We start from the raw sequence: 20,222 nt of genomic DNA, 5'->3' as shown, positions 1-20,222 counted from the left end.
GGGTCTGAACTTAGCCTCCAGAACCATGAGAAAATAAACATGGTTTATGCCATCCAGGCGGTGGTATTTTGTCACTGCAGCCTGAGCTAAGACAACCAAATACTTACTTGACAGTTGCGTAGACCTCTGTATAACTCACTATAGTGATCAAGGTTAAGTGGTTATACAACACTCCTTTCTCAGGCACTTGATCAGAGGTTAGTTATGCATGTGCATTAAAGTATGTGAGAAAATATTTAGCCTTCCTAAATCTGCATTTTGCAAGGGGCTATTCTTGCAGTGACTTACTTATACATTTATAGCCTATCTCCCAATGCTTTCGCCTTGGCATAAAGTGAAAATTAAAATAGAACTGCATATTTAGCTCAACTTCCCTGTCACAGAACCAGTCCTTAACTTTCTAAAATGTATGACTTTAGCCTGAAAACGATGCCCATCTCCAAACCGCTTCGCTTTTCAGGTGTCTGTATACCCAGGGGCCAGCTGGACGGATGCTCCCAGGATGCTGAGGGTTCCCCCAACAGGCAGGCATCGCCTCCTCTGGAAACACAGGGGGAAATAGGCAGTTAATGAGAGGGACAGAGCTTCGCTGACCAGCACATGTGGAAGCTCAGAATTTAAATATACCAATGATCTCATGCGCGAAAAGGCTCCAAACTGCCCCGAGGGATCAAACTCGTCTAGCCAGTCTTTCTCTAACAAAGCCCAACACTCTTCCCCTATTCCACCTGAATGATCCAAACGATACCTAAGTGGAAAGAAAATTTCCCCAACTGAAGGTAGAACTTGTGTGATGAGGTCTGTCTGAGTCCTAGGCCAGAGGATCTTTGGGTAAGGAACAGATTCTCTTTCAAATCAGGGAGCTTAACCCTTAACTCTGTATCTATTATAACAAAAGAAGAGAAAATAACCTCAAACTGAGAAAATAACCTCAAACCTCTAAATGAGCAAATCCTACCTATGCCCTCATGTTCCCCAATGCCTCAGTTTACCTAAATGGTGAAAGAAAAAGGCAGAACTGGGGATAAAGAAAATATGTGAGGTGGGCTAAAGCTATGGATACCTTTTTCTTTGGGCAGGCGGGGGCTGGGGGGGGGGCACCTAAGTAAATGGAATAAAAATGAACCTACTGAAAGCTTCAGCACTAAAGAGGAAAAATTGCACCACTCCAAGACAACTAGCCTTATGGTCATAAAAGAGCCATCTCCTCTCAGGATCCTTATAGATGCCCACCGTTTTGCAAGCTGACACTGGACCCCTTAAAACATAACGCAACCTATGCTTCTTCACCAAGAGCTGTAACTCTTCCTGCATCTCTGCACAGAAAGGCCGTGACCCTCAGCTGTCACGGGCTCTTCGGATGGTGGCCAAAGCGAGAAGTCAAGCTGGAGAACTCCCCAGGGTGCTTCTCAGGTAACCAGCTGGGTAGATTTCATCTTGTGTGGCTTAGCTTGGCCCTGCTCAGCCAAGGAGGCACTGGGCCGGGGTTGAGAAGATTTCTGTTTAGGTTTCTTCGGGCCTTGATTCTAAGCAGCCCACATAAAGGCGCTGCTGTCCTGAAGGGCACCTTTCAAGAGAAACAAAAATAGGACGTTCACTGAACAAAAGGGGACTGTTTGGCCACCAACGTCCTGAACGGGGTCTGACCGTAGAACTGGAAGCTCTTTCTGCAAAGTTAAAAAGACAGGAGAAGAAAACAGCAGCTAGAAAAGAAATCATCCCCGAAGCACCCACTCCAAACCTTCCTCCCTCCCTCAGAAGTGCCAACAGATAAAATATAAACCTCTTTGAAGAAAACTCCCGCCAGAGCTCAGCTTTCAGGTCTTAGAAGACACTGGCTTCCCAAGGCGTCCCCACTGTCAGATCGAACACACACAAAACAGGTCCCTGATTTCTGGCCGGGTCTCCCACATACTACACAAAACAGGCTTTCGTTTTAATCAACTGACCACACTGTGGGGAAATGCCTCACAGACATAACACAAATCATTCATGGGACATATTAGTGGAAGATCTGTGGACAAAGGGTTCCATCAGAGCTCACTGAAAACCAGAGCTCGGCCCCCACATCAGAAGGCAAAGAGGGCCCTTCCCACAGGCACAGCCCCCTCCTGACACACTCACTGGAGTTAAGTCATCAGGTCTCTCTAATTACATAACACTTCTTTATTCTTGGGAGCCTCCATGGCCTGCGACATCATCACCTTCTTCCCAGGACCTCCAGAGGCTACTCCTACGTGAAAGCCCCTTGAGAAGAATAAACGCCTCAAGTATGTAGAGTGGTGATCCTACTGTGTAATCACCATCAACATCACCACCACTGCCTAACCAACCAACATCTGTGCATGTCTTTTTCTCTTCCTTATCAACTTAAAAAAAAAAAAAATCTTCCTTCTGGTTTCCCATGGCTAGACCCATCCTTTGAAGACCCTTTCTCAAGCCCCTCTTTCAACTTTCTCTCCCACGAAGCCTTTCTCTCAGGGCAATGTGGAGCCCTTGCCACAGCTACTATTCATTCCACTTCTCCCAAGCTTGAGGTGCTGCCAAGTGTGAGGCAGATTCCCTTTAGACACAGGATAAATCAATGCTGGGCTGTGTAGAAAGTTAAAAAAAAAAAAAAAAAAAAAAGGGCAACAACTCTACAATCATCAATTAGACATGCTGAGAAGGAGACCACCAACAAAGCAGATAAAGCTCCAATGTAACCTGAAGCAGCAAAGTATACTAAAGCCTCACTCTGAATGTAAAGGCTTTCTTCATTTGTTTTGGGGGGGGGGGGCTGTGTGTGTATGTGCACGCGCATGCATACACCTTTGGTGAAATGTAGGATTTCCCAGTCTAAGGTCAGTTTTTGGAGATACCTTTCTCTGTTCCTGCACCAATCCATCCTTTTTACTTTCTCAGCCACACTCACCTGGACCTTAGGCTTATTTTCTCCTGATTTTACTTCAAAAGCCAGGGGACATGGCCTGGTATAAAAAGTTCACCTTCCAGGAGTTCCTGTCGTGGCTCAGCAGTAACAAACCCAACTAGTCCATGAGGACATAGGTTCAATCCCTGGCCTCGCTCAGTGGGTTGAGGATCCGGCGTTGCCATGAGCTGTGGTGTAGGTCGAAGACTCTGCTAGGTTCTGGAGTTGTTGTGGCTGTGGTGTAGGCCAGCAGCTGCAGCTCCCATTCAGCCCCTAGCCTGGAAACCTCCATATGCCATGGGTACAGCCCTAAAAAGCAAAAAAAAAAAAAAAAAAAAAAAAAAAAAGGTTCACTTTCCAGTCCCCTGTCAAAAACCAAAAACACTGCTTCATAGGAGTTCCCGTGGTGGCTCAGTGGTTAACAAATCCAACTAGGAACCATGAGGTTGCAGGTTCGATCCCTGGCCTTGCTCAGTGGGTTAAGGATCCGGCGTTGCCGTGAGCTGTGGTGTAGGTCACAGACGTGGCTCGGATCCCGTGTTGCTGTCTGTGGCTCCGGCGTAGGCCGGTGGCTATAGCTCCAATTAGACCCCTAGCCTGGGAACCTCCATACGCAGTGGGAGCGGCCCTAGAAAAGGCAAAAAAAGACAAAAAAAAATAAACATTGCTTCATAACATCTCCAGCACAGATGTCCCTCCTGAGCTCAGGCCCTTGTTAAAAGACGGTTTTCCTATTTCCACAAGAGACAAATCGTCACACACTCCCGTCAGATCCACATTGCCAGCTGCCCATCAGACACGCCCCCGGCCCTTCCAACTCAGCCCATGTAAACTAGAACCCCTGCCATCTCCTCTCTTCACAGCACACCCCAAATGGTCCCAGCCAATAATTCCGCCCAACTCTGTGACCGACGCCTGTCGTTACCTTCATCATGCACCTCCAATTCCAGCCCCTGGGAAATTCTACCTCAGAGCCCACCTCCTCACCCCATTCCACCCCCCAGCCGACAGTACGTCCCTCCAGAATTACCACAGTGATCTCCTAACTTGGCGTCTCCTCACTGTCAAATCTCTACCCCAACTTCAACACACTTATGCTTCAGTACTTTACCAAAAAGAAATCAGGTGTTTTCCACATGCTCAAAATTTTGCCATAAGAAAAGGTCCAAGATGTTTGGTCTGGCCCCTGCCCACTTTCTCTGGCTTCATCTCCTAGTCCTTGCCCACAAACGCTATGCTTAGAACAAGCTACACCTCATGCACCCTACCTGAATGTGCCATGAACATGCACCTCGTGGACCTTGGCCCAGAATACCCTCTCATTTTTTACCCTCCAGGCAAATCATTCTTCATTTTTCCAAAAATCAGGCAAAAGTGCCCATCCTGGTGAGCTTTCCATGACACCCCATGAAGTTTTTTTTTTCTCTCTTCTGTGCACTATATGTTTTAGAAATATATATCTCTATAACAGCGCTCTCCACATTTTTTGAAATCATTAGTTAATGTATCTTTCCTGCTCATCAATGCCCTTAATTCAACTCTGTACCTCCGCTGACCAACAGGGACCAGGCACATAGCAAGTGCTCAATTAATACCTGAGTATCAATGAAAGGAGGCAATACATTGTATCGCCTCTAAACATCTGAAACTTTTGAGGAATATTAGATTTTCTTTCCTCATCCCAGTCTTCCTTCAGCTGGCTAATTGTTCCCATATTGATTCTAAACTGTACCATCATTAGCATCCTGAGGGCATTCACTGAATGCCCAAGTAGGTGACAGAGGTATAGGACAGAAAACTCACGATCTTCAACACTGCCCTCAGGAAACTAAGACCAATGGGAAGATAAACACTGTGGAAGCAGCAAAACGTGAATTCAATAAAGACCATAACTCATGAGCAATAAAACCAGAGTGTGTTTGCTACTAAGAAATAATAACGGACAAGACCAATTAATACAGGGATGTTGTCCAACACCATGGTAATTTTCACTTCTAACATTTTATCAGGCACAATATGATATTGATATTTTTTCATCGAAGTCTGCAATAAAATGTCTCCACTAAATATATTCTTCATCCAGATGCCCGGCGTGGATGCTGTGTATTCTCTCCTCAAATGCTCACAGAGTTTAAAAATCAACAGTGCCGCTCCGTGATACAGAAAGCGCATGGTTATTTACGAAGCTGATCTGCTTTCAGTGTTCTGGTCATCGGAGCAAGTATTATAGATATGACAGTTAACTAAATTCTAAATGACACAAAATCTCACCGTTTTGGACCAGGTCTTTCTGGGTTTGCAGATCCCCAGGTGGTCTGCAAACAATGCTACAGAAGCAAAATCCTGGAATGAGGGCAGGTGAGAGATGAGGATCACCACCAAAATCCCTTCCAGACAGCCTCGGCAGGAAAACGCAGAGAGGAGGATTTGGAGGCGGCAATCCGGCCTGGAGATCAACCAGGTGAGCCTTCAGGACCTCCCCGGAAATGGCTAGAAATCCATGGACATTTCCTGATGCCAATCCTCCTGGGAGGGCAGGGATTAAAGTCACTGGAACCAAAGCAAACTGTAATTCATTCTTGGCCTTTTAATTTGCATGCCCCACATGTAAGCAGGGAGTAGCCACATTTGATGCTGTCTTCTCAGATCCTGTTTCTGCTCTAGGGTTAGCTTGTGACTTAAGGTATAAAAGGCTGGCTCTCTCTTTCAGCTGTGGTAGGAGTCCTTTGGCCAGTGTCCTGCCTTGAGAGACACATGACAAAATAAAATGACCATGGTTTCTGGACCCTTAATGCTTCTTCCCCAACTTGAGAAATGTCAATTTACAGAAGCTCTCAGACATGACCATAAGGCTGAAAAGGTTAAAAACAAATACATAACGCCTTGTTTTCACTTATTTTCACTCACTGACTGTTCGGTATTACAGGATTGGGGCTTCTCAGCTAGAGTCTGTTTCTTAAAGACCAGCTACTCTAAGTCTGCATATGTGAGTATCACTCACACCATCACAATACAAATTAGACAAAATAGATGCTTAATGGTGTAATTCACTTTACAATGGCACTATTATTACAGCATTACTCTATTTTCATTACTACTGCATATTAGAATCGGCTTCCAACATGTTTGAGTCAAGAAATAAAACAACCTAATCACACTGCCAATTAATTCTGTAAAAGTCATGTAGTATATCAAAACGAAAACATTTTCACAGCATCCCAGGAAGACAGGATTCCACTGCTAGCTCACTTTCTCTAGCTTGCCACGCTTCTACCCCATGATACTCTGACCTAGCCTAGTCCAATTACAAGCCAAAAATCAATAAAAGACCCTTGGCAAGTCCAATTGATTTTCTAAGAAAGGATATTATAATCCATCAGCACACCCTCACCTTTCACTAACATTATTTTCCCGGATTTACCCAATACCATTGTGGTACCAATAACTACTCTTTCTCACGCTGCTCTCTCATCAGCTCAAATACTGTAACAGCAGAGCAATTTCAAGCAGGTTGTGAGTCTCTGAGAGTATTGTTTGCAAAGTGCATGTAAATTATTAGATTACATTACAAGTGAAAAACTCAGCGGTGGGTCACCATAATGGAGCATTAATGGAGAGCACGTTGAATGGAACCCTCGCAGACAAGTTTCTCCAATGTGATTTTTTTGGCAAGAAGGAGAAAGTGAATAAGGAGGAAGGGAGGGCAAGGAAGGATGGGGGTGCTGAGAAAGGGAACTTGAGAGAGCCCCCAGCACAAAGGGAAGGAGGAGCTCCCCCAGCTTCCATGGCTGGTGAGGGCAGCCAGCAGTGCTATAGGAACAGTGAGGCGGGTGGGGGAGCTCTCCTCTGGTTCAGGTGAAGGTGTGGAGTGGAAGCTCAGGGAAGCCAACAAGTGGCTGATGGGGTTGGACCTAAGGGATTCGTGCTCACTTGGCAGGATGCAGCTTATGGCAGCTGAGCTGAGGAACTGGGATAGGATCCAGGCCAGGAGAACTGGTGGTTGAACAAAAGGCCTCTGATGCCCTAAGACTTTTGCTAATTTCACAGAGCAACCGAGCAGAACCCAGAGGAATGCTGGAGACAAAGGGAGCTGAGGAGGAGACAGGGGTGAGGCGGCCAGAGGGCCCCTGCTCCTGGATGGGCTCTGCCATCACCACTATCATTGGAGTGACCCTGGATGTGTGCTGGGCACCCAGAGGCTGTGCAGGCATCCTCACAGGTGAGCCTCAAGCTTGTGGGAAGCCGGCATCATAAATATCCCCCATTTTCAGGTGATATCAGAAACAGAGTGCTGAATGAACTTACCTAAGGTCACACAGCTAGCCCACAGCACACCCGGGCCTCCCCTCGGGTTTGTAACAACCACATGTGCTATTTCCCAACACTTCCAGCCTTCATCTGAGTTGCTCAAGACTGGAGCAGACCTGAACCTGCCAAGGAGGGTAGCATGGAAGGATTCAAGAGAAAAAGAAGTAGGACAAACGAGGGTGGCTGGGTCCAAAGCCAAGGCTCAGGTGGAAGTGGAAGCTAGTTGAAGTTGCGCTTGCAGAGTTGGGAAGTGCAGAGCTGACTCTTCTGAGACAGCGAAGCTCTGCAAGACAATGTGGGAGAGATGATCTGCACAGTTAATGAGCACCTACTTTTTGCAAGGCGCTGCGCAGAGCGAAAGAAGAAAACATGGAGTATGTCTTCTTGGGGGAGACGAGAAGCCTGCCCAGGAAATAATATCATAAGACAGTGCAAAGGAACCTGGCAAAGGAAAAGGCTACATGCTGACTAAACGAGCAAGGTCCCCATGACTGACCACTGGGAAAGATGCGGTTCATGAGAATGGCAGGAGGGATGGGGTGAGTCTTACCTGGGGCAAAAATGAAAGTAGGATCTCAGTAAGCAAAGAGATTGGACCTAAGACAGGAGACTGGATGGGGAAGCAGAGGAGTGGAACAGGAAAAGTCCACAGAAGTCAAAAGAGGCCAAGTTCAAGACACATGGATAGAGAAGAGCCCTCAGAAGTGTCTGGTCAAAGGCGCCCCAGACAGAGGGCTACCCTGAGATGCTACCAGGAGAATGTAAGCTCCAGGAAGGCAGGGATCTGATTTCTCTTGTTTGCTGCTTTATTCCCGGAGTCTAGCAGAGTGCCTGGCACAAAGCAGGTGCTCAGTAAATTTTTGTTAAATGAAAGGCCAGCTTCATGCTTTTATACAGTGATGACAAATCTAAGCAAAGGGGCTCCCAGAATTTACATGTTAAGCCCAGACTGGACAGATGCATGTCTAAATGGAACAGGATCTTTATGAGCATGTGCTAAAAGTGGCATCAGTTATTGTAGAAGCCTTCCCTCCCTTCCTCCTTCCCACCTCCAGGCCATGGCCCACAGAAAGGCAGCTTCTACCTCATGCCCAGGACAGGGGTTGTCAACTTCAAGGAGCAGCTCATAAATAGATCATGAAACCAATTTGGTGGCTCCTAATGTATATTTTATCTTTAAATAATAGAGCAAAAATAACAGTGCATCTCAGGTAATGGATATGTTATGTAAAAAGTTTAGTGTGTTGTGTGCATGTGCGTCTGTGTGTGTGTGTGTGTGTGTGTACTAGCTTAAACAACATATTATGTTTTTCTCATTGTAGGTCACCGTATAAACACTTGAAAGACACTGCACTAGAGGGGACAAGAAATGCCAACATTAGGACACTCCTTTTCATATCCAAGCTGAATGACCCTTGTTTTCCTGGCTAAATAGGACTGTCAGAGGTACTGCTCTTTGGGCCAGTACACCTGGCCCATGCTGAAACATTAAGAGATTCTGTTTCACATATTAAGTTCAGAATCAGTTTCTTCAAAGTATCCCCAGTTTCACAACAGACAAAAAAATCCTTTTTGAAAAAACATAAGGTTTATTTTTTTTCCAGTTACAAAAATAATACACCCATAATGTAGGAAACTCAGAAAATACAGAAAAGCACAGAGGAAAAAAGAAATGCACAGATAACTCCACCATCTAGAGAGGACCACTTTACCATGTCATCATTTAGGTGTACATACTTGGGTCCATGTTAATACACACACACACTCAATAGTATGTACAAAAATGGTCCCATTTCATGCATACTACTATGAAAACTGTGACTTTTCACTAAGCCACACATCCCAAACATTTTCCATTACAACGTGATTTTTACTGGCTACACAGTATTCCATCCGCAGATTTGCTACCCTACAAAAGGCACAGCCTTAAACCCTCTGCCTTAAGGAAAGAGGACAGCTGCTGGGAGACACCCTCCCCCACTGCACAGCTGGAGCTGGCTGCCTCTAGCTCCTATGAGTGTAATGCGTCAAGGAAAGTATGCTCCACTCCATACCCTGTATTTCACTTTCTCCTAAGTCAGAAAGGGAGATGCAAGCACTACCTTCACTAGGCTTTTAAATGGTTTCATTGGAAGAACCACAAACTCACTGGCTAATTTTTAATGAGCAATACAAATGCCCAATGGGATGCAAAAATAGTAATACTGATAATGTTCCAGAACTGATACACAGCCCAACAGCCTGCACTTACTTTCATATGTACCTACTGCCAAAGGCTGGGTGAATTAACCTGTGTATACATCATAATATCCTCAGGGGGCTCTCCTGAGGGCAGGAACTTGACTTTGTACCTTCCAGGAAGTTCTGAGCATCCTGGGACCACACACAAGTGGAAAGCACATTATTAGGGAGGGAGAAGCCCTGTGTTCCACTCACGGCCTTGTCACCCCTGGGAATGGAATCTCAGGCACATTCTGAGACCTCTGTGTGTACCACTGTTAAAGGCTGGATGGTTCATAAGGCCTCTTCCGCCTCCAACAAGCTTTAGTCTAACAAAACATGACCGGTGGCAGCCTCATGAGCGAGTACCATATATCTAACCAACACCCTCAAGCTCAAGATGAGAATGCAAGCTTTAGAACTTTCTAGAGCCCTTCAGGGGTGCCACCCTTGTCCTACTGATTCTCTGTGGGGCCTTAAGAAAGTTTAGCAGCTTACAAATCTTCATGCACCCTCTGCAGAAATGTGCTCATGCGACGTGGGTCATGAGTGCCAGAGATGATAAAACTCAGGCAATTTCACCCTTGTCACCATCAGTCAACTAACAGGGTCACTAAAAGTGGCATCATTTTCAAATATCAAAGTATTTCACTTGCCATTGCTTTCCCCCTGCTTCATTGGCTGGACAACTGACAGTTACGGGCAGTTCACCCTCCCCAATTCCTGTCCTTTCAGATATAATATCCCCATCACATGAGAGAGCACAAGCGGTACTGTTCCCGTGGCCTTCTTACCATCCACTGGCATTACAATCGTACAGTGAAAATGAAAAGCAATGCCGTTTACTGCAAAGTTTCTAGACAAAATATACCCTTGTTCCCTCTGTGATCCATCCGATGAAAATCCATTTCCGAGCCGTCCCTCCTCCCATGACTGGCGTCGATCATAGGGGATGACAGAGGCCTCTCTGCTTCTGGAAGGGCGGCATTGCATCTGGGGGGTCTCTGCTCGTCTTTGTCCATTTCTTCAGGTGTCTTTAAAACTAACTGGAAGAGTCAATAAAGATGCCTGCCGATTCCTGTACCGCACCAGGAAGCACATCGTCCTGTCCTTCAGGCCTGTTCTTGTTCTCTTTCTCCAAGTATTCCCTGAACTGCCTTTGTCAACTGGCAAGCTCGACAAGTTCGTCATAACTTTTCACAGTGTCAACTTTTCCTCTTTTCACTGTCCTTGTTAAAGATAATTTAAAATCAGAAAGGCACATTCCCAGCCATTTCAGAGTCAATGCTAATTGCATTCTCTTTTGCCAGAGAAGTCTCCTTCCTTCCTTCACAACCTGCACTCCCAGGCCCCAAATAGGCAGCATCCTTCATCTCTGAAGGCACGGTCCCCTTCCCCTGCTGCACCACTCTTATCTTTCCCCCCAATACTTCACCCAGGGAAACACACTCTAGCACGTGGTTCTCGTTCCTTCACTCCACTTCTGAGAGAAATGCCTGTGTCTGGAGATTGTAAAGTCACCTTCAGGAAAGAGGCATACAGTCGGCTGTCAATTAATCAGGATGAGACAGAAAAAAAATTACATCGTGTGCAGCTCTGCTTCTCGGCACAGGCATTTATGCTTTAGGGATCAGGAGGCTTTCTCCCACACAACCTAAAATTCATCGGGATGCCCTTTGTTTGGCTAGCACTAATTCTCTGCCTCGCAGCACAGTCGGTAATAGTCTGGATTATTTAAAACAGTGATTACCACAGCTCATTATAAATTCAAGTGTTGGTCCCTCCTGTTTTCCCCCCATTCCATCTCACCTCTATTCTTTGCAACCTGCCTGTTTATCCTCATTCGCCTTCTTTGCTTATAAAATAAGTCAAATGACTTTATATGCTGTCATTTTTAGTCCCACGTTGAGTCTGACGTATAGATTTCAAGCCAGTTTATTCACCCCCATTAGGCACAGACCCAAACGTCACCATTCTTGTCACGTACACAAGTCCATCAAGTTTCAGAGTGTCATTTATACACAATTTTATTGCTTCTTACTTCTTTCACACACGCCTACCACTTACGTACAGCAACTTCACAACATTCATATTTCATAAACTTCATCAGTATTCAGCCAAATCCTCCCCCGAAGTAAGCTAGGTATTTTTAACAGTGTGCTGCCTCTTTCACAGGCATGAGGATCCTACACCAAGTGGCACCCTTCCTTGTACCCAGGAGGAGCTTCATCTATTATGGTCTGTTCACAGATGTAGAAACTTCCTAATTGTTTCCCAAAACTTTAAGATCACTGATAATCAGAACTCAAGGGTCTGACCACACAATGAGAGATGACTGAAGGCTGAGGCATTATGAATCCTCCATACCATGATCCTTCCTCCCTGTTTCCAGCCTTTGATTGAGCGCCAGTCCGCACTGGTGGAGAAATGACCTGGCTCAGCCTGGAGGCTTCTAGCACCTTCCAGGGTATGGAGAATCTGTCCGCTCCACTGACATGGGCCCTACAGAGAGAGCCACAAGAGCCACATTCCCCGGACAAGGCGCACACCAGGAAAAGCACAGGGTCACACCACTGGTGATGTGTCACTGTGCATAGTGTGGTAAGACAGTGTGCCTTAATGATGTGTCAATTGGGGCCATAAACATCTGTTAAGGGGAAAAAAAAATTGTTCTTCCATCAACACAAGAGAATTGTTACCTGTAACTCCTTTTAACATTAGTATGTAAAAGCCAGAAGCGAAATGGAGCCTGCCTAAGCCATGGGCTATGGCCTGTTTATTCCTCATCATGCCCACTCCCCTCTGCCAAGGATTTCTTAGGTGTCTTTACTCCAAAAGCAAGATAACTGATGATGATGGGGATGAGACGGTCAAAAAAGAATACCAAGACTCCCAGGCTGAATTTCCAATACGAGAATATCAAACATATCACAAGATAATGGCATTAAGATTAAGATACCATTAAGTCAGGTGGGACAGTCCTGAGAAAGTCAGCCTCCGAAGGAGGGGTTTCTGTGACGCTTTTTAACCTGGTCCAGTGAACAAAAGCCTAAGCTTGGAGAGAGTTTCCTCTGGTGAAATCTAATTGTTATTGACATTCTTGAAAGTCTTCCTTCTAACGCTAGAATTTCCTAACTTTCCAGTTTGGTGAAACCCCTTCAACCCTTCCAAGGAAGAGGCAAAATTAGCTGACATTTTTATCTACCATTATACAGGAGAGAGGTTACATAATGCTATGGTAAGAGAGTACATAACTTGTTTATAAATACACAGCCTTCCTAAATTTGTGAGAATGATTCTACATCCTCTATGCCTCTAGAGAAAGAATTAAGGTAGGTGTAGATGCAGGCTGAAACTCTTCTACAGAGTGAAAAAAAAAAATCTCAATTAACTAGAATCAACTAATTGCAGTGAATTTCTATTCTGCAACTCACAACTCAGAGAACAAGGGAGGCAAATAACAAAACATAATGATATTGAGGAGTTAACAAAAAAAAAGAAAGAAAGAAAACAATTTCCAAGCTGGGATCAGGACAGATTTGGTCCAATCTCTGACACTGTCTCCATTTACAGTTCTCTAATGTACAATCAGAATTCATCCTCAGAACAGTGACCCTGGGGCACTCTTAAGATCCTCCAACCTCCAGGAAAGATTCAATTATATTCTTAGTGTTCTTTCCAGGGCAGGAGGGGGACCAACACATTTTAAATCATATTCCATAAGGAAGAGACAAAAATATTTCTGGTTAATCTCCCATCAGCCAGAAAAACTAATTCATCAGTAATGTTTTGGCTCTCTTATAGAAAAATCATGGTTTAACGTATATTAATCAATGCTCGAACACTGATTATCTGGAGACTTTTTTGGAAGTGTTAATTCACAATGATTTTATTTTTTTGAATGTAGAGCTTAATAAGACGGGTGAAAATTTTAACAGCTCGTTTCAAACCAATACTTCCCATCGTGAATGAGACATCAAAAAAAAAAAAACCTACAAAAAAACCACTTTTTTTTTTTTTTTTAAATGATGGAAGAGAGAACATCTCCGAGAAAGGGAAAGGGAAAGAGAGGATCTTATTTCTAAATTCTTAGCAAGAAAGAGTCTTCATTCTGGAAAGGTACTCCACATCCGAGGTTAGTGTTGACTCTGGCACTTGAAGGCCTTCCAAAGCAGACTCTGCTTGCTCTGTAAGAAGCTATCCCTACTCTGGGATGAACGGGTCAGGAACCTCCTAGAGGGAAGGATGATGTCGAACTCAGAGTTCCTGGCTCACTGGCTCAGGGATGACAAAGGAGGCAAGCAGCAGGGTGTGTCATAGGAGGAGAGCGGCCGTGTCTATGGAAAGATGTACCCAGGGCAGTCACATTACAACTCTGTCCCTGGGAGACCTGACATGGAGTTATGCATTTGGCTTCCACAGACACGGAAGCATGGAGAGAAGCAAAGGAGTACCGCTCATCAAGGAGGCCAGGAAGATGGGTGGGGGTGGGGAAGAGCACCCTCAGAAAAAGTGGCATGTGCTGTAAGAGACTACACCAAACCAAAAGAATTTTCAGTGTCATCCACCTCGGTCCATCCTTCCAGCATCACACCACAACCCCACAACATCCTAGGGCAGGGAGCGGCGGCGGGGGGGGGGGGGGGGGGCGGGGGGGGGCGGGGGGGCGGTGAATTGGAAGAAAAACGTGCATCTTAATTCAGAAGTGACAAGTGTACGGCCCACTGAGAACCCACGGGCTTGTCTCACATTCTGAAAGTTAGCTCTGCCTCCAGGCTTACCTGTTGGACTTCATGTGGGTGGCGGGGGGGGGGGGGGGGGGGGGGGACCACACACGTCAGACAAGCCTGATGTCAGGGGGTGGGCCCCCTTCACATCTCCCAGCCCACTACGGTCACTCCCACTGATGCGTGTAGCCCCAGCAAAGAGAGAAACACGCTGTGTGCGCTGGAGCCAAGGTTGGTCCCCACTGGCACAAGGTTAGGGCGACTCATGACAAGGCGTCCACCTGAGTCCACGTCAGCTCTGGACAGAGCACTTTGCTTTCAAAAGCGGTTCCACTGTCGCCAGACAGCCTGGGAACATCTGCACTGGGAGGCACAGCTGTTGCAATTAACATCCGGGTCCCTCCCTCCATCCCACTTAGGAGTCAGGTGTGGAACCAGCAGTATCTGCAGTACCCCCACCTCTGCTGCCTTAAAACACAAGCTTCAGGTCTCCTGGGGAGAGGCCTTCCTTGTAGGCTCCATGTTTCAATTTTCGAAATAAGAGATGTTTTCTAAAGCCAAGGGCTCCTCTTAATGCCCATAGGTTTGGAAAATTCCAGCAGGTGATTAACTTAAAAAAAAAGAATCTGCTGTGAATGTTTTGAGCCACTCAGAATTTGACTTCTGGATTAACAATTCAATTCTTTTTAAGAAAGAAGGGGGAAGCCACAGAAAAGGTTATCATAACCATCATCAAATGCACTTTCTAAAATTATTCTATTACATTTTTAAAGGGTATAATTATAAATGTTTTTATGAGCAATTTACTGGAAAATTAAAGTCCCCTAGTTTAAAAATAATTACTCCATCCCTCTGGCAGAGAATATCCTCCCAGCCAGTAGCTTTTTCGAACTATGGGGCATCATTTGTTCACTGTGGAGAGCCAGGTCCACATTCGCAAAGTTGATCTGAGAATCAATCCCTAGAAAGTGCTCTCAACTGCCCGGCAAGAGCCCTGACCAGAAAGTGAAACAGCCAAGGCTGAAGGGGGGCAATGAAGGCGAAGCACTTTTAAAGGCAAAGACTTATGTGGGTCTAGAAGTCCTCCGGGCTACACATAAACTCCAGGCCTTGTTAACTGATTATAAGTCAATCTAAGCTGAGCTTCCAGGGGGTTCGATCTCAGCCCAATTGAGCTTTCTGGCATTAATCCCATCTTTTGCCTTCGATTTTTCCCATCAGCCTGCCCTAAAAGCCTTCCACCTTCAGCACTAGTGTTCCAAACCAACTGCATGGCACACAGCCTGTGAGGACCACTTTAGAGAGGGAGAACGTGTGAGCATGCCTATAATAATGAGATTCTGGAAAAGGGTTTCTAACAACAGTTATGTCGAAATGCTCATGGCTCCCCGAAAGCCTTGTTAAATTAAAGACGCGCCGTGGTCTTTCAGCTTCATTCTTATTCCCACTGTTGCCTCTTACCTTTCTTTCTTCCCTTTCATTGTGCTGTACAGATAGGACTGAAGGACACCAGCCATCATTAACACCACCATAGAAAACAGAACAGTTCCATTAAAACTGCTAACATTCCTTGCCCAGTTTTTGCTTTTCTTTTTTGTTTGTTTGTTTTAGTTTATTTATTTATTTATTTATTGTGGTCTTTTGTCTTTTTAGGTCCGATCCTGGGGCATACGGAGGTCCCCAGCCTAGGGGGTCTAATCGGAGCTACAGCTGCCAGCCTACACCACAGCTCACAGCAATGCCGGATCCTCAACCCACTGAGTGAGGTCGGGGATGGAACCCGCATCCTCATGGATCCTAGTTGGGTTCGTTTCCACTGCACCACAACAGCAACTCCTCCTTGCCCAGTTTTAAGGAGAGAGGGAGGCCATCTCTCAGATATAAAGTCACACCTCTGATTTTTTTTGGCAGCTCAGGCACTGACAATGTTCCCCCATGGATTCCCAGGAGTTTAGAATTCAGCAACAGCTTCAAGTCTAGCTAGGTAATGTCTCGTGAGGTCACCTCAATGTCATGGGAATCCAGACCATAATCTCTGTGCACTGTAAATGTTGGCTGGTTGGAAGCTCACCTGGCTACCTCTCTGGAAAGCATCTCCCAAATCAGAAAGCGTCCCACTTCAGCCAATGCCAAGAACTCCACTCAACCCTTCCTGAGGTTGAAAATGCTAATTTTAAGGTGATGATGTTTGTTTTTCCTCTTGAGTTGTGTGCCTTTATGTTTTAAGATTTAAAAGGCGTAATCACCTAGTGTGTAGGTTAATTTCTTTCCGATATTATAATTTATGCAACATTAATACTGGATGCCAGCTCCAATTTTCTTGCTGCTTACACTCTGGGAGCCGACTTGCATATTCTGCCAACTCCATTACATCATCTGAAAACCCAAACATTTCCCATTTTCAAATCACTCTCATCTACCAGGCGGACTTACAAATTCTCTCTCTTTTCTCCCTAGCTCTCACACACAAAGATTGGTACCCCTGAGGAAAAGACAGTACATCTGAGGTTAAAGTCTGCAAATGCACATAATTTCTGGAAGCTATTACTACTGCTGTGTTAGCTAAAGGATGCCTCCATCTCTGACCTTCCTTTTTCCATTCAGACTGTTATATAACCTAGTGCCTGCGTGCAGGATGTGAGTTGAGTGTTTGGGCCTCACCTCCTCTCCCTGCCTGCATTTAAATCTCTGGAGGGATGGACAAGAGGTTGGTTCAAAGAGAGAGTGGGGGAGTCTCAGTAGGGGGCAAGGGGATGTGGGTCAGCAGGTCAGCTGTGCAAGATGCATCCTACTCCTACTTGGTTCCTCTCTCCTTTTTACTGAGCCTAGGGGGCTGGTGGTACCGAATGCCCCAGCGTTATATAATTTGCCAGAACAGCAAGTTATGGGGATTTGCTAGTCGGTTCTGCAGCCTGCTACCCTGATCTCTTGCAAGAACACCTTCTGGCAAGAATGACACCTGAAGATGCTAATAACACTGGGGGTGGGGGGTGCAGCACAAAGCAGAAATTAGTGTGGCCTCTTATATACTATGCCCCCCCTTCTGAAAAAACAAAAAACAAAACAAAAAAAAAACACCACCACCAACAAAAAACAACCCTTAGAAACACATGAAGGGGATTTTCTCCAGTGTTTCTGATTAACCCTGTTACATAACCCGCTCGCATTCCAAATCCACCTTCTCAGGTCTAAATATACTCTTTGCAGCCAAAAGCTGTCCACACACAAACTCACCGAGCTAGCGGCAGGTCCCGGCCCCCCAGCCCCGATCCCTCTCCCCTTACTCCAGACCCTAGCCGCCCCCACCCTCCCGCTTAAATCACATTTGGATGTGTTCACTCTTCCGAAATCGCCTTTAATTAAATGTTTTTCGAGTGTGTCATCCTGATGGCTTTTACTGTACTCGAATTCCGTGAATGGGAAAGTGCCTGGACAGGGGGTGTGGCTAAGGTGGTGGGGGGGGGGAAATACTGTAAAACAGCCAGCACATGATCAGCCATATTCCTACCTCCAACTATAACATCCAGAAGAAAGAAGCGGCTCCCGGGGGCCCCACTCGCCCCTCCCAGCCCTTTTCATCTTTGCCAGAAGCCTAGTGGCAAAAGGAAGGGGCGCGCTGGGCCAGCACCCGAGCTGGGGCTGGAGATCTTCTCTGCCCCCAGTCCTGGGCTGCTCGCGCGAGCTTGCTTTCTCCAGACTGACAGGCATGATTTATACATTATTTACAACAGTAATTAAAGCCGTAGCTTCCTCCTGTTCTTTGCAAACTCCAGGCGCATTCAAATAAATAACCTCCCACCCGCAAGAAAAGCCCCACATCAGGTACCCATACCTTTAAGAAAGGGGTAAGAGAGTGAGCTTTCCCCAACACCCCACTTTAACTAGCAAAAAAGCAAGGAAGGGGAAATGGAGCCCCCCCAAAAAAACACACACACAATACACGCACGCAAGCACACACACACATGCTACAAAATGAAGTGTGTAAAAATCACCCGGGGAGGGGGGTAATATCGATCGCACTATCCGACCAGCATTCGACTCGCACTGACCATTCTCAGGATTTTGCAGAAAAGCTTGGAAGCTTAGAGAAGGATTTCCCAGGGCAGAAATAAGTTTGGGTGCCTTGTGATCTTTCTTTTTCCGCTTGTTTGCTTTTGCAGACGCTCACTCCGAATGCGCGTGGAGCGCCCCACAGGACCGCCGCCCCAGGCGCGCTGGCGCGCACACGCCCCCCCCCCCCCGCCCCGCCAGCCTGGGCGCCCGGCTGCGAACCCCGGGTCTGCAAACTTGCGCATCTCCCCTCGCCACGCCTGCCAGACAACTTGGCGAGCACCTCGCGCGCCCGCACCCCGTTTCCTCCAGCCTTTCCTCCAAATCCCAAACCCGTCGCCGTGCTCCAGGGGTGTCCACGTCGCCCCCCCCCGATCCAGGAGCGCCCCTTTCCATCCACGGGGCTGCCCTAGTCACTCATTCCTAAAGCACCCTTCAGCTCTGTGGGGGGCCGAAAACCCCCCCGGTCTCGGGAGACCGGGGCCGAAACTGTCAAAAGGAAAAAAGGTAAAGGGGGAGGCGGGTGGCCATAAACAGATTTTTTTTTTTTTCCTTCTTAAAAGGACACTGCCGCTTTAAAAGTTTCTTTCCCGGGCCCCCACTTTCCGGTTCTCCGTATTTTGGGGGAGCGTATTTAATTTCGGCAACGCGGCTTTCCTCCTCTCTTCGCAGAAAAATCAAAGCCAGGGGGTGAGCCCCGCCGGCTGTCAAGCCTCCTGCCGCCTCCCCCGCCCCCCTCTCCTCCCGCAACCCGAGAACGGGCTGCAAAAGTTTGCAACATTTCTGGGGGGCAGAGGGGGGAGGGGCGGGGGGTGCTCCGGGATCGGGGCGACGCCGCAGGCTCGCGCGCGGCCCCAGACCCCGCGCCCCAGGCGCCCGCTCCCGGCCACCCCCCGCTCCGCGCCGGGGCTCCCGCCGCCCCCTCCTCAGCCCCTCTCGCAGCCTCCTACCTCTGCTGGTGCTGGAATAGCTCTGTCTGCGCACCGGGGCGGGCGGCTCGCTCTTGCGGGCGGATTCCTGGTTCAGCGGGGTCTCCCTGGAGCCGGCGGCCGCGTCCGCGCCGCTGCTGCCCGGCTCGCTGGCGGCGGGGTCGGGGGCTGCCGGAGCTGACTCCATGTTTTTTCCCAATGTAGAGATCGCTGGAGATGGCGAGCTCCGAGACTCCCTCTATCTTCTGTTTTCAGAGCAACTCTATGGTACCAAAAAAAAAAAAAAAAAAAAAAGAGAAGGAGACCGAGAAGAGCAGGAGGGAGAGAGCAGGCGGCAGGCGGGCGGGCGAGAGCGCGAGGGAGCGCGCGGAGTGTGTCTGGGTGGACGTGTGTGTGCGCCCGAGAGGGGATGGGAGGCGGGTCTGGCCACAGGCAGCGCTAGCGAGAGCTTCTCCAGCCGGCCCCCACACCCACATTCCCCACCCTCCAGACCCCAGACCGAGAGCCGAGGACTGGCTGCCAATTTTGGGAGGTGGGGAAAAGAGTGGAGGAGGAGGGGAGAGCCTCCTGTACCCCCATCCTCCCTATTCCCCCTCCCAGGGACAGAAATTAAGATTGGCGAGATGATTCTCTACCTACTTCTGAGACTCTCTTGGGAACAAAACTCGCCCCATCCGCTGCCAGCCTGGGAAGAGACAAATTCGATTATCCACGTTAGGGAATCGCAGGTAGCTCCCTGCCAGCCAAGCCCAAGACAGAGGAGAAACTAAAAAGGAATTAAACCTGGGCTGTCACCCCAGGGAAGGCAGAGGATGGGAGGACTGACGACGTGGCACTTCTTACTTTGGGATGGGACGTCCAGTGGGTTCCCAGTCTTGGTTTGATACATCTGTGTCTAAAACAGATTTGTAAGTCTAGAATCGCCATGGACGGCCAATTTCTGGTATAGTTGAAAGAGGTCGCTTTCAGCTCCTTCGCTGTTTCCTCCGAGAAGGATCCAGAAACCACTTGGCAGGGCAATTTCTACTGAAGATAACTTTGGCCTGTTTGGTCGATGACTCTCTAAGCTGGAAGAAA

At 47.3% G+C, this 20,222-nt stretch overlaps 1 protein-coding gene across 1 annotated transcript in view; it reads right to left on the bottom strand.

Annotated features, from left to right (window-relative positions):
- RORA (RAR related orphan receptor A) overlaps positions 1-19,518 on the bottom strand; it is a 763,804-nt gene extending 744,286 nt beyond the window's left edge. The window contains exon 1 of the mRNA XM_021073474.1: positions 19,167-19,518. Coding sequence (XP_020929133.1) covers positions 19,167-19,332 — 166 coding nt within the window. The 5' untranslated portion in view covers positions 19,333-19,518. The remainder of the gene's footprint in view (positions 1-19,166) is intronic.

Source organism: Sus scrofa, chromosome 1, assembly GCF_000003025.6.
Source record: "Sus scrofa isolate TJ Tabasco breed Duroc chromosome 1, Sscrofa11.1, whole genome shotgun sequence".
NCBI lineage: Eukaryota > Metazoa > Chordata > Mammalia > Artiodactyla > Suidae > Sus > Sus scrofa.
The sequence above is the reverse complement of the archived record's forward strand: the minus strand, read 5'-3'. Positions and strand labels throughout refer to the sequence as shown.